The sequence below is a fragment of the Cygnus atratus genome, chromosome 9 (genome assembly GCF_013377495.2).
Source record: "Cygnus atratus isolate AKBS03 ecotype Queensland, Australia chromosome 9, CAtr_DNAZoo_HiC_assembly, whole genome shotgun sequence".
Lineage (NCBI taxonomy): Eukaryota > Metazoa > Chordata > Aves > Anseriformes > Anatidae > Cygnus > Cygnus atratus.
The window spans coordinates 20,978,856-20,993,141 of NC_066370.1; the positions used below are offsets into that span (position 1 = coordinate 20,978,856).

The following is a 14,286-nucleotide window of genomic DNA, read 5'->3' on the forward strand; positions in this document are numbered from 1 at the left end:
GTTTCTCAGCAGAAGTTCTCTGATTCCCCACACTTTCAAAACAGGGATATAAACCTCCTGACATAGCAGAGAGTGAGTCAGTCCCACAAGTACAAAAAGAAATCTTCCCTATCATCAGATTATTCTGCAGTGTCTTCTGAAGAGACTTCTTGCATCTTCACTGAAGCAATAGATGCTGTCCACTGCTGAGGTAAACCAGCACATTCAATGGACTCGTGTCCTTCCATTACTGAACATTGTGAGAGGATCTCCTTCTGGTTTAATGTCTTCTCAAGGCCTTTATTTTTTCTGACACTGCTGGAGTTAAGTCTGCAGTGTAACACCACGTGATGAGATATCACTGCAGATTACACTTGCAAGGTATGCCAGAAAAAATCATCTTTCTTTATAATCTTCATCAGTTTAGCTGCTATCCCCATTCTTACGAAAGAGCCTGACACTTCTGCCACCACAGGGCCAGAACAGCAATGTTCTCCCTGATGAATCTGAGGGGACATCGCAGAGATGGCCCTTTCCTTCACATGGAAAGACACCAAAACACATGCAAATGGGAAAAAACAGTTGTCCTATCCTCTCTCCAAGGACTCTGTTCAAAGCCCACTGGAGCCCTTGCAATTATCTCCAAAGTTTGGCTGGATCTTGAGTAACTGCACAGTGTACGGTATGACAGACTGTTCTATAGGCAGTACCATTTCCTGGACACGTTGCCAGATACTCATCCGTGGGTATGGACTTCAGTGCATAAAGGCTTAAGCAGCAAAGTCCTTAGGGATTTCATCATATAAAGTTTTCTGCTCCAAAGTTTTTATGGGCTAAAGTTTTATATCCTTAAAGTCTTTAGCCCATAAAAATCCAAGAGGATAATAAAACAAATAGCATCTATGTCCAGGGTCTTATGTCCAGGGTATTATGCTCTTGGGTAATAATAATACCTTCAGTAGCAGTATTGACCAGAAACTGCAGATCTATTTTTTTTCCCTTTGGCTGACATTTTGCCATTACTGCCCTCTGAGCGAGTCAGTATTTGCATGCTGTACAGAGCAGCAGGGGCAACATGGTAATGCAAAGACATTATAGGTGTGACTTTGAACTGTTCTTGATCGTGACAGAGGCAAAAGTGAACTTTGCAGACAAATACCAGTAAAACCATTCCCCTAGTCCTCCAGAATAAGGAGCTTGTCTGGTCCAGCCACTCACGATTTCATCTCACTGCCTCACTCCATGTATTTTATGTCTGAAATGTATGGATACACCCAAAATCGTATTCACACACATTAATCCAGATTAGAAAATGGCTGCCAAACTATAGAAAATCAGCAGAATACCCAACAAAACAAAGGAACAAGAGAGGACTTGTCAATAAAACACCAAGCTAATCCCATCCTGATACTTTCTGCAGTCTGGGAGATCCATACACTTTGTTAAATATATATATATATATATATATATATAATGTGTGTATATATTTTATCATAGAATCATAGAATCATTTAGGTTGGAAAAGACATTTAAGACCATCAGTAAAGCATGGTCCTTAGAGCCATGTCCATACATCTCCTCTCATGGTTTTCTGATCACCTCTGTTAAACTTGTGTTATTATTGTCTCTATTAACCCCATTCATGCTTTTGCTGAGAAAAAATAATGAAGTCTTACAGCTCTTCCGATTTCCAGAAACGACTGTCCATGTCAGGAAGACAAAATCTTTTTTAGCAACAGACACAGCCAAAGCAGAGCTCAATGTGGTCTTACAGAAACCCCAACCCAGAAGGAATCACAGCTAAACTTTGCTTGCACTGATCAATAGAGAGCACCGAGTTTCCAGGCTGGTGGCTCCTCCAGGGAGCTCCAACACCAGTTCATCAGGGTCCACTGAGTGTGAAATCCATGTCCCTGCATAAAGCCAGCATAATGCATCAAGTCATTTTTAAGGGATGACAAGGTTCATAAGCTTCTTGTTGCCCTCCGCACAGGAGTGAATTTTACTCTTAATGCAAATGGTGTTTGAATGCAATATTTTAAGACTAATATTCCGTATAGACACAGTGTTTGATTCATGCCAACCCAAGGGGTAATATGAATGCTTAGTATTGTTTAACCAGCTCCCAAGGACTGAATAAAACCCTCAGATGAAAGATGTGACCTTCAGAGAGCATAGAATCACTTTTTCTTTTCATCTAAAAGATAATTTATCTAATACTTTTCTCCTCATTGAAGACATAGGCTTGCTGCACTGAAAACTGTTTACAAATGTTCTTTCTCCATTAAATTGATTTTCTGAGTATAGATAGGCAGTGTTTTCTGGAACTAATTTAAATTCTCTTCTAATTAATATTCAAGACCAAAATATGTTATCTTTGCATGACTGTGCAATTATTAAAGGCGAAATATCATCTGTGAAAGTAATTATTTTTCTTTTTTTTTTCTTTAACTAGCCGTTAACCAACATGAAACATATCATTTCTTTCACTTCAGGCTATGATTGAAGAAGCCATCACTAGAGAAGAATCTTTTTCGGTCATGTACACACCATTTGTGACAAAAGTCAAGGTTGACAAAACTGACAAGATGAAGGAGACATTTGCTAAAAAGCACCCTGACTATGTGGAGCACATATATACAGGTAAGAGCAGATTTCACATGCTGTTAAGCACTGTATACTGTTTGCCTGTGTGTGGCTGACTTAAAAGGAGCTTGAGAGAGTCTGTAGCTTGAGTCTTTAAATTTCTGCACTTCAGTGGGGGAAAATTCTGAGATTTGCTGTATGATTGTACATGATTTAGGTAATCAAATCAGTACTTAGGCAAAGCACAGACTTTACACTGTAAATCCCCACAAAGACTATTTTTATCCACGAAGCCTCATGTTCCAGTTGTTGAATTTCATTATTGCAAGAGCTCTCTTGTTCAGAGGCACTTTTGCAGTGTCTTGTGTCAACAGTGAGGCCCAGGTTCATTCTCATCTCTCTGGCTTCCCATCAGTAACTGGCCCTGAAGCAGGCCCTTTGCTTTCCAAAAATATCCACCTTTCTGTGAGCCCTAGTGGAGGGATTGTCACCTTTGAGAGCACTTCAGCTGCAGGGATGGGAATAGGTTTCCTTTGGGCTGTTGAAGACAAATAGTATCCAGCGTGAACACGGGCTTCATGGGGCCCGTTGTCTCCCGGAGGACTGAAGTCAAGTAGCATCTCCTGGAGTAAACAGACATTTAAATTCTGGTGACCACAGCTTTATTTCAAGAGGAATGGGCATGACATTTTGCCAGAGGAGAGGCGGGGGGAAAAAAGGCATTTCTTACACCATTAACCTGGTGACTTGGAACATGGTTGACTGATAACACTTGGCTCTGAGTTGGTGGTTGAGAAACATAAGGGGAAATGTACATTTCCCAGGTCAAATTCTGGGTGGTCTCTGTCTTCATCACACCAACAAGACCTGTAGCCCACCCCTCATGGCTGCTTCTCACAAGGCGGTTCGAAGAGCTGCCATACGCCGGCTCCCCACGAGAATTACACCGGGGTCGGAGCCAACGGCAGCACCTGCTGAGCCCACCACTCTGCAGGAGAATACGGCTTCCAGAACAGTACACATTGCACCTCTGGGGAGAAAAAGAACATCTGTCTGAATTCAAGTGGGAATTGGGGAAACCAAGTTTTTAACACAAAGCTGCAAATATTTAACATGAGTAAACTTGGCTTGTTCATTTCATTTTCCTTTAGAAAACCAGTATAAAACTAGATCATGTTTTGCAAGTTGCACGGCACCCATGCATTGGTTTTCTGGCAGTAATCTGGGGATTTTTTGAAGAGGAAAAATGGGACTTATTTATCGTGGAAGTTGTAAAGTCCCTGTCTACCATTTACTTGCTGATGTGACTTTGTGGAGAGTTTCCAGGGACAAAAGTATTGGCATTAAAAGGAGCATAAAATAAAACTCCCTGAATCTGATTTGAAAAAAAGATAAATTCAGATTTCACATAACTCCCTCAATTTATAGCAAGGGTGAGACTTTCAAAAGCACATAAGCAGCAAAAGCGTGCAAGCGTTGCACTGAAATTCAGTTGTGTTCATAAATTACAGGATGTTTCTGAAAGTGTCACCAGGCATTTTCTCACTCCTAACCAAGAAAGAAAAGGAGGAAGGAATAAAAGGATGAAAGGGCTTGGTCCTATAGCACTTCAATCAATTATAAAACAGATTGAATAGAGCCAGGTCTGCACTCAAGGATGTTTGTTTACAAAAATCTGTCGGTTAAAAGAATTGCTTCAATCCTATGCAAGTTTCTCTGAGTGCAGGCTCCGGAAGCACTAGTTTCGAGGAATTAAATGGGATAGTCAAGATCATAATTGTGTTTATTGTGTTTCTGCTTCTAAGCAATGCAAAAGAAAAAAGAAAAAAAAAAAAACAAAAAACAATATGGGTGTCAGGGTTCTGAGACTGCAGTGTGTGGCAGGTGCTGACTGAGAGCCCCGGAGGCTGCCACACAGCTTCCACGATGGTTCTCACGTGGGCAGGAGTCTCCTGACCTCCCTCTTCTGTGTCCTGGAAGCCCTCTCAGACAGAGAGGACTTTTCCTGGCCTCAACACTGAGATAACTCACAACAGTATTAGCTGAAGGCAACGAAAGCAGTAGTGGTTTCTCAGCTTATCTATTCAGACCTATCCCAAAATCACGTCACCCACCAAAAAAAAAAAAAAAAAAAAAAAAAAAACCACTCACAAGGAACAAGTTGTACCCATTGTCAGTGTTGTACCACCAAGCATTCAATCTGCAAGGTCCATATCTCACATAGGTGAAATTACGAGTATGAGCTAATCCCCCTTTTAACAGTGCATTTGAAATACCAGGCACATCACGAACATGTTATTTTAAATAACCTTCCTGTTCCGTAGCAATCACTCATCCAACTTTAGTCCACGTTCTGCTATAATGCAAGGACTGAATTGATTTCAAAGTTTTCCTTATTGCCAAGGAAGAGAAGCAGACACACATTTAAATACAAGCGCACAATGCAGTTTGTTTCAAAATTGAGAATCCATCAGAAGCAGAGCATGCTGCAAGGGAAATATCAGGTCCACTCGCTTTGATTTATGTACGGGTAAGTCCAGGGAGCTCTGAAGGGGGTTCTCCATTTGTCACTGTGACCGCGCAGCCTGGCATCTTAAAAGCAGAGCTCACTGAAAACAGAGCACTCCTTTGTGAAAAGTGACACTGACATTCAATCTAGGTTTATTTTTTGCAGGGGAAGGAGAGGAAGGAAAGGGCTGTGGTCTAGCTCCCCAACCAAAGGTGGTTTATGCAGTTTCTCTGAGCATCTGTCCTCGCTCAGGTCGGGGCAGGCAGATATGCTGGCTTTTCAGCAGGGGCGTCACAAACTCTGGAGAAGCCACAGCACAAACATAGCCTGGGACTATGGTGGTGGTGGTGATGGTAAAAACCCACAGCTGTAGAAAATCAAATGTCATAAATTGGGGGAACAACTCCAGCTTGTTTCACAGTTAAAAAATAAGGATCTTACATTCATGAAGAGTTGAATTACTAATGCATTGGATGATCAGCATTGAAAAGTGTAAAAGCATATTTTATCCAATGCATCAGCAAAATTTACGCTGCTGATGGAAAAGGTTGCAAAGTCTGGAATTTCAAAACCCACTGACAGCTGGATAGGTTTTTTTGGTCACCTTTGTTTTGGCAAGCTTTTTGGATTACATTTCATTCCTTCTTAGACTTCCTGTATTTTCCTCCAAAAAAAGGTAGCATCTATTGCAACTGAAAAGAAATGTGACAGTGGAAATTACTTTCATTTTCATATTCCAGATCCTCATGGACTTCATATCTTGCCACAGACAACTGAGTGGTCTTCTCCTCCTCCCCAGCAGTACTTACTAACTCTGGGTTTCAGAAGCAAACACATTGGAAAAATATTGGAAAAGCTGTCAAGTAGAAAACTGCCAATCTTTTCAGGTACGCCAACTTGCTTACTAGATGTGATAGCTCAGGGGTGACCTCCTCAATCCTTGCTGAATGAGGGGGACCAGGGATCTCTCAGGACCCATTTATCTGTGCCTGAATCTCAGACTCCATCAGCCTCTCTCCTCCAGTGTACCTCCATCATGCTGCTAGATCCTCTGTGCAAAATGTAGATGAATAAACAAGGTACACAGTTTGTGATTTCATTTCTTAGACCGGAAGGCACCTTTCAGTCCTATCTCTAAAGAAGAAGCAAGAAGACATTGGGAGACCGTTGGGAAAAAGATCGTGCCAGTCATGGATTTTATAAGAAGCACCAAATTAACGGTGGGTATAAACTTCACTTAATATTTCCTCATGTGTGCAGCAGCAGAAGTCAGTGTGCATGTGAAACATGTATGCTTTTTGGTGGGTAGTCCATTCTCCCCATACTCCAGAAATGCTCAGCTAATTGTGCTAGGAATTGAGTTCAATTGAGTTTTAGATGCTTTTTAAAAGAAGCCCTAATTTTTTAAGTGTACCCAGTTTAAAATCACTTTGCGTACAATTTTCTCAAACCCTTATGGCCTATTATATCCCTACTTCACATAACCACCAAAACTACTCTGTATATTTAATACCCATAATACTCTACACTTATCACAAGGCTCTCCATCAAGAGTTAATAATTGCTGCTTGAAGTATTTCTAGTGATTTAGATCCTGATCCCTATGTAGTAAAGTATGTGAAATAACCTTCAAATCTGTTACAAACATATTGAAGGTATATTAGTTAATTCTAGTCCATACTTTCTGCAATAATGTACACAGCTTTTTAGCACCATGGCTTTTGATTAGCACAAAAGGTCAAAAATCAAATTTGCATGTAGACTAGACTGTTTTAATTCAATTCTTAAATTATTCTCCTGAAAATAAGTGGAAGAAGCCTCTCCTCCCCAGATTGTAAATGCTAATGTTAATGCTTTTTCCCTAGCAATAACAGTTTTTTTAGTTTTCTGTATGTTGAAGGAATCGGAGCCATTTCCTCATCAGGGGTGTCTTAGCAAATCACAGGATTTATATTCTTAGGCTTTGATACCAGATAGGAGGTTGACAAGAACTGCTACTTAGCAACTCCTAGCAAGGAAGAAACATTAGCTAGATATTTGGGGTATCTATGTCTCCTTTACTCTCGGAGAGCAGCTGCTGAAACAGTAAGTGCTTGAACTCACAGGCTTAGTGGGAGGTAAAGGTGCTTAGTGCTTTGCCAAAATGGGTGCTCATAAAGCATCTTCTTCAGTGTGAGGCAAGTGGAGCAGGCTGAGGGCACACATCCACTAGGAATCACACAGGTTCTTCTTTCCCGTTCTTTCCTGAAGCCATGGGATGCTTCCTTTGGATGACCAAAAGCCCAGGTTATTGATGTGCAGGCTAGTACGAGAAGCATCTTTGGGAAAGTGAAACATCTGCTATTGCCGTGTGCATTGCACTTCAACATCTACAAAACTAGAAGAATAAACAAATGGTGGATTGGATACTGAGTACAGAATAAAACCCTGGTCCTTATCAAAGCTCCTGTAAAACTCCAGGGTTTGTTTGTCTGTTTGTGTGGTTTATGACCCCACAATTCTTTTTTTTGGTATAATGTAGAGTTTTCAGAGGTGAGGTTCCAGTATTGCAGTTATTCAGTCTCTAAAGAATATCAGGAAGAGGAAAATTCTGGAAAGTGGTATGTTTTAGATTCCCTAAAACTATCCTATTCTATAAATGAATTTCGAGGAACAGGACCACATGGTTTGAACAGAGATACATGGTATCTGGCATCCAGGGTATAGGGAAAAGAAAACAAACTGATTTCGTAAGAGACGAGAGCAGAGAGGTATGCTGGGATTACTCAAGCCAGTCCCCACTAGCTGTATAAATTTACACTGCTCCTACACAGTAATATTTTCTACCAGCTCTGGACGCCACCTCAGACATCTAAATATTCTTGCTGAAACAGAAGAAGGTTAACAAAAATACAGGGTGAAATCCCAGCACCACAAGCCAGCAGCAAACTTGCCTTCTATTCAAGGAGGTCAGCATAGCAGCCAGGTGGTTTGGGCAAGGTCTGCACAAGGCAGAACAGGGTAATAGGGCTGAACCATGCTCTGACAGATTTATAACCAGTCACCAGGGCACCAGCATGGGAGTTTGGATACAGAAAAGAAAAACCCCAAGACAGAAGAGATCATCACTGAGTTAGAACAAACAGCTGCCAATTCCACATCCATTATTGGTAGGAACATATTCACTATCCCTTCAGTTTTCATAGCACCGAAATAATCTGGGCAAGACAGAACCTCTGACCCAAAGAGTAAAATGACAAAGCGAATTATATCTGATAATGCAGATAGGCACAGAGCCATAACTGCTCTGCTACTGGTGATTAAAATCTCTTTATGGACCTGGCAGAGATTTAGCCACTTTTGCTTCCTTGAAAGTATTCCAAAATTTTCTTCAAGCTAGAAATATGATTCCACCAGCTATCCGTCACACAAACTAAATTTAAAACTTCTGCAAGACAAACCTCAGATACAGGCATTAGTATTACAACTTACTTTAAGACAATAAGGGAATGTGTTTATTTTTAATATTCCTTTCTACCCTCTTCTTCATTTGCAAATGTGCAATCCAAAATGCTTGTCCTAATCAGATTATTATTTTTTTCACAGAAATGTCTCAGTGCTAAAGCAGAGCTTATTAAGCAATGGCAACACACTTAATATAAGTCAGTTCTGCCACCTCAGTTTTGCAGCTACACAGCTTACAGTTAATTATATGATTTGTACACGTGCTACTGTTGATAGGACATGAAGCTAATGATTAAAAAAGCAGAGCATTTTTCATTTGCCCTCTCATCTTCATAAAGAACAGCTAGTCCCATTTAACTCAAAGGGACATTTATGTATTGCAAAACAAGAGGCGTGAGAGAGGACACAGCAGTCTGGCCCCTGTGCACTGTCTGCTGCTGGTGGTAAAACCCCACAAACCTCAGCTGCCCAGAAACACAGGCCATGACAGAAAGGTTATTTTATTTGCCTTAAAAAAAGGTATCAGTCAGACTTTCAGCTACTGTTATTGCAACCAAGATTACCAGCAATGACACATAGTTATTCTATCAAGTGATTTCACTGGGGTAATTTCTGCTGCTTTGTGCGCACCAAGTTTGCCTTTCTCCTCCTGTAGTCCCGTGTCGATGGCACATGATGCTACTTTACAGGAGAAACAGTGGCCAGAGGGGCTTATTAGACTGCTCATCTCATAAAGGTGAGCAAAACCTACCATATGATTCACAGCATGATGCGTACACTTACAGATCTCACTGTTTTGATGTCTATTTTTTAATAGAGGGAAAGTGTTTACTACATACAGATTTCAGCATACATATTTTCTGGAGCATACCAAGGGCATTAAAGAAACATGATGAAGGATTTTCCTGCTTGTTATTGCAATACACTACCGAGCTTTTTGCAAGGCATAACTTCATTCAGATTTTGAGCTGAAAAATACCAGTAAAGATGCCACAATTGTCAAGAACTACTGGGGACACCCCAGACCTTTGCAAAGTGGTGCACTTAAAGATGATAGTTAGACATTCCACGTGTGTTGGATGTGACAGATGCTGCTTTAAATCTAGGCTGACCAGCCACTTTGCTTTGCTTCTTCTTTACCACTTCTGGCACTCAGGAATTCGACTTTATAAACAGAAGTGGCATAAGCGATGACTCCTTTTTTTTAAGAACAGATTAATGCAAAAGGTGGAGCTACCATCCCAAAATTCTCAGTACATGAAGGGACACGTTATTAAATGAGCCAACTCTCTTTCTCACTGAAGTCTCCATTTAAGTTTGCTCTTTATTTAACCTTCACTGCACCTTCCTGAGCTGGTTTCAGCTTCATCTGATTGCTTGGCCACTTTATTATTTTTTTACTGCAGCTTAGTAGCCCCTTGAATTCTGCTATAGTTCATGCAATTCTCATCATGTGGTTCAGTTCCCTGTGGAATTTTTTCTCCTGTAGCAGTTATTTACTGTCTCTTTCTGCATTTTTCATTGTCACTGAAAGACCACCACTGACAATGTTCAACTTTCTCTAGTACCCCTTTTTTAAAACAAAACAAAAACAAAAACTGATGTTGGTTACTTATTTATTTACTTCCAACCTAATATAAACTTAAATATTATTGCTATGTCCACAGAGTGCATGTTGGCACAGATGCACAGTTTGTTTCCTATAGCTACATGATATGCTCTCATATTTTTCTGGGGAATCAAGTAAGGAAAAAAACGTTTTCTTTTTGCTTTTACTTTCTTAATCATTGGAGAAGCCCCCAACAGACACAGCATGGTGAGAGAGGATTTCTACCTGCTTTTGCAGCTGATGACTCAACATGCTCATTTCTTAACACTTACACAAAATGTTTTGGGTGGATTTCAAGAATAGCAGGGAAAAACCTTTTGCTGTACCTAAAACGTTGTTTGTCTATTTTATGTTGATAAGAGCCCTCTTTCTCTATCTCATTAACTGATTGCTTCTCCTTATTTTAATGTGCACAGCTGTCTCTGGAGACACAGCTATCTGGCTTTCACACACCGATGATTAGTTGGAGACAGGGCTCCATTTTGTTCCTTGCTCTATTGCTATACTAACTAGACTGTGTCAGACTTACAATTTCACATATCAGAGATCACAGAAATCCTTTTCCGTCCTAATGTATCCTACTACTACTAGCTCAGACTCACAGAAAAGGACTTTTCAATTCATAAAAATAGTTTGTAAGCAAGTTGTCTTGGGCTCCCCTCTTAGAGATGGGTCAACAGAAGTTCATAAGAAGGTAGGACTGGAACGGCTCTCCTGGCTCCTCAAGTCAAATCACCTCCTATTATACACCCTTGTGTCACATAATATCCTGCTCATAAATTGAGTAAAATCTGCCTTAGAACTAGCTGGGCTTTCTGATATTTCTATTCTTGCTGTAACACACTAAAGACCTTCAACCTGAATTATAAGAAGCTTAATTGCCACCCCGGTATTACTTGTACCTATTTATACACAATGGTCCTTCTGTTATCATCATCTTTTATCTCCCCCTTCCCTTTTCAGTTGTTTACTCTCTTTAGAATTTAGCCCTCCATTATGTTTATTGAGAAAAATAATAAGCTCTTGGCATTTTCATTAATAGACTAATCAAACCACACTTCTCTCAAAAGAGGTATCTTCTACCGTGCTGGCATCTCTGCTCCGTGATACTTGGGTTTAAATTAACCTCTCCAAACACAGCTGACTGGAGCTATCTGCAATACTGAAAGAACTGCTGACCAGAGCTCCTCTTCCCTGTGCAGTGTCTGGTGCTAATGGAAATTCATTGGCTCAGTTCTTTCTTTCTCAGTTGCTTTCATATCTGGACTTCCTAGATTATAGCTGAATTCCTGACAGCAGCCTCCAAAGTATGGTCTTTTACTTTATATTACTTTACAATTATGCTATATATTATATTAAAAGGGATAAAAACGTTTCCATAAATAAAGGAAGAAGAGTATTGCTATTAAATACTTAAATTTGACATAAGAATGATGTTCTTAGTCATTTTGGTAGTGATTTCTATAGCCACTTGATGCTTTCCCAGTGCAAATTTCTGCAAAACCAAAATCAAGATCAGATCAAAAGATCAAGACTCTTTGTCAAGAGAAGTTGATCTTAAAAGGAGGACACCATTTGTTGAAAAATAAATTTATTTCAAAACTTTCCATTCACCCTGCTCACTGTATGATTGGACCTAGAATCAGCTACCTGGGAACCAAAGCGTATGTAAATGGCAGCATCAACACGCCACCATATGGTACTGCCAGAACAAAGGTCTGCTAAAAATACTGGAAGTGTTTTTGAAAATCTATGCCAATACTTGCAATTTCAGGCACTTAAATACATTCACAACCCTGATTAGATGAATGGAAATTTCACTCAGAATGGCTGAGCATTCAGATAAGCAATGGCTACATTTTGTCAAGAATCTAGGCCAAATTGCTTTTGAAAATCTCAGTAGGGTGCTCATTTGCATTTTTGGCATCAGAACACTTTTGAAAATATGGTAGTAGGGCTGCCATCCATCAAACACTTCAGCAGGTGCTGAGATTTTATGCAAGCACTTGGCTGAGTCTCTGTATGCACATACTTAAAATTTACCACGTGCCTGGAGGATCAGAGACCACCTCTGCAGGTTTTAGCTCCTCAGGGTTGTATATTTGAAAACTATGGATTTCCCTAGTCTGCAAACAAACCATAGGCTTAGCCATTGCACGGTTTCCTCAACCTCTTTACTGAAACTTTAAAAGCAATCCATAAAAGTCAGATAATATTTAACTGAGGGGATTATTGAAAAGCCATTTCCAAATGAGAAAATTGCATTCATGTTTGTTATCTGCTCTCTCCCCTTCACATATATTATGACTACATATTTATTTTTCTAGTACAACTAGAGAGATTGTAGAAAGAAAGTCTTTTTCTCCTCTATAAAGATTGTCAGAAGCATTATCTTAAAGGTGCTGGATGCCATATTGCTTATAGTATTACCAGCGTAAATATATATGAAGATAAGCCTAAAGGCATAAGACTCAAACGGATAAGTGTGTTTTCTGTGACTCTCCTCTAACCCACTTGCTTTTCTTGAGAGAACAGGACAACTTCTGTGCGTGTTCACATGTGATAGAGAAGTTGCATTATGCCAGCATCCTCGGCCGGTTGCAGCGAGTCACGGAACAGTCCCAGGTGATTAATCAAGCGATGGCTGAGCTAGCATCCATTCCCTATCTGCAGGACATCAGTCAGCAGGATGCTGAACTGGTGAGCATTCATTTCTAATCCTTGTTTTGCCTTTTGCAGGCAGGAAGGCAGGGAGGGAAGGGTTGGGGCAGAGTGCTGCACTGCAATTTTCTCTGGAAGTCATTTTTTTGAATGTGTGGACCTGAAGTAGTTTTAAAATCCTGCTGCAGTGCCTTGTCTGAGATGCTAATCACCTGCAAGGATGACTTGTACAGAACCAGCATGACTCATCTGTAGGCATATTTTTAAAACCTCTTCTTTTCCCCCAGACCTGCCCAAATCAGTCTGGGAAAATGATTGCAATTATTCAGATTGTGCTACGTTAAGATACCTAACATCAGAAGCCACCTGCAGCAAAGCAGGCCAAATCTGGTTAAAGCATAAGACAAGGGAGAAAGGAGGAAAAAAGATTTTTGTTCCCAGCTCCATCTACAACTTGCTCCCTGTCTCTCAATGAAGCAGGCTGTCCCTTTGTAAAGTGAAGGCAGTGATGCAAGCAGGGCTGTGGCACGACCGGGGTCACTACTCGCGTGATAACGCATCAATAACCTGCGACTAGAAAGTGCTGCAAGTGCATGGTTATTCTTCCACAAGGCTGCTCGGTTTCCTGACATGGAGGGATGGAGATCATGCTCAGGCACATTTTACACATTTCAGCCTGGAAAAAAAAAAAAAAAATCCTTCCCACAGTCCCCACATGTAAACGCAGCCAGGTTTTGATGATCTGACTTTGGTCCTCTAAAGACTCTCAGTTTTCTCAAAGCCAGCCCCTGGACACGTGTTTGTGGCCCTGCAGAGATCCGGGGATGGCGAGCAGAGGCCTGCAGCTGCTGCAAGGCCTGCTAGGCCGTGAGGTCTGGCCTCCATAGAAGGGGAAGCCACACAGCAAAGAGACTGCGTTACAAGGAGATATTCTCCTTTTGATGCAAGTCTGCCAGTATTAAACTTCAGCAGGCCCACATTTCAAGGCTGACTAAAGGGTCTGGAGTTATTGGTACATATTTCAGTTATAGGTTTTCTCCAGGGTGCAATATTTTCAGTACATCACAAGCTAGATGCAGGCTATTACACCGCTGCCTGTATCTTGTCATGTAGTAATCACAAGCCTGACCTCCCTGGAAACCTTTTTGAGGAAGGCTGCAGGCCAGCCCAGACAAAGGTCCTCAGCCTGTTGGGGCAGGACTGGGCAGAGTGAGGGTGCCTCCTGGAGGATTTCAGTGAGAGGATCGAAATCTTTCAACAAAACACATATGCTTTGTTTGCTGAGCCCAAGGTAAAAATGTCTTTTAAAAGAAAAAGGCAGAAAATCTCTACCAGCTATTCTGTCTGGAGCATTAAAATGCATTAATTCAGCATTCATTTTTTTCTTTGTCTTGTCGTCCCCTTGTAAACTATATCTTTGGTCTGTGTATGCAAATAGAGGCTCAGACACCATGTAGCTGGAATATTTTAGGGAACTTCAGGCATCACACTGTTAAGA

At 40.8% G+C, this 14,286-nt stretch overlaps 1 protein-coding gene across 1 annotated transcript in view; it reads left to right on the top strand.

Annotated features, from left to right (window-relative positions):
* Positions 1–14,286, top strand: part of SPATA16 (spermatogenesis associated 16) — a 77,519-nt gene that overhangs the window by 48,802 nt on the left and 14,431 nt on the right. The window contains exons 6-9 of the mRNA XM_050712570.1: positions 2,475–2,622; positions 5,815–5,961; positions 6,182–6,294; positions 12,663–12,827. Of these exons, the coding sequence (XP_050568527.1) occupies positions 2,475–2,622; positions 5,815–5,961; positions 6,182–6,294; positions 12,663–12,827 (573 nt within the window). The remainder of the gene's footprint in view (positions 1–2,474; positions 2,623–5,814; positions 5,962–6,181; positions 6,295–12,662; positions 12,828–14,286) is intronic.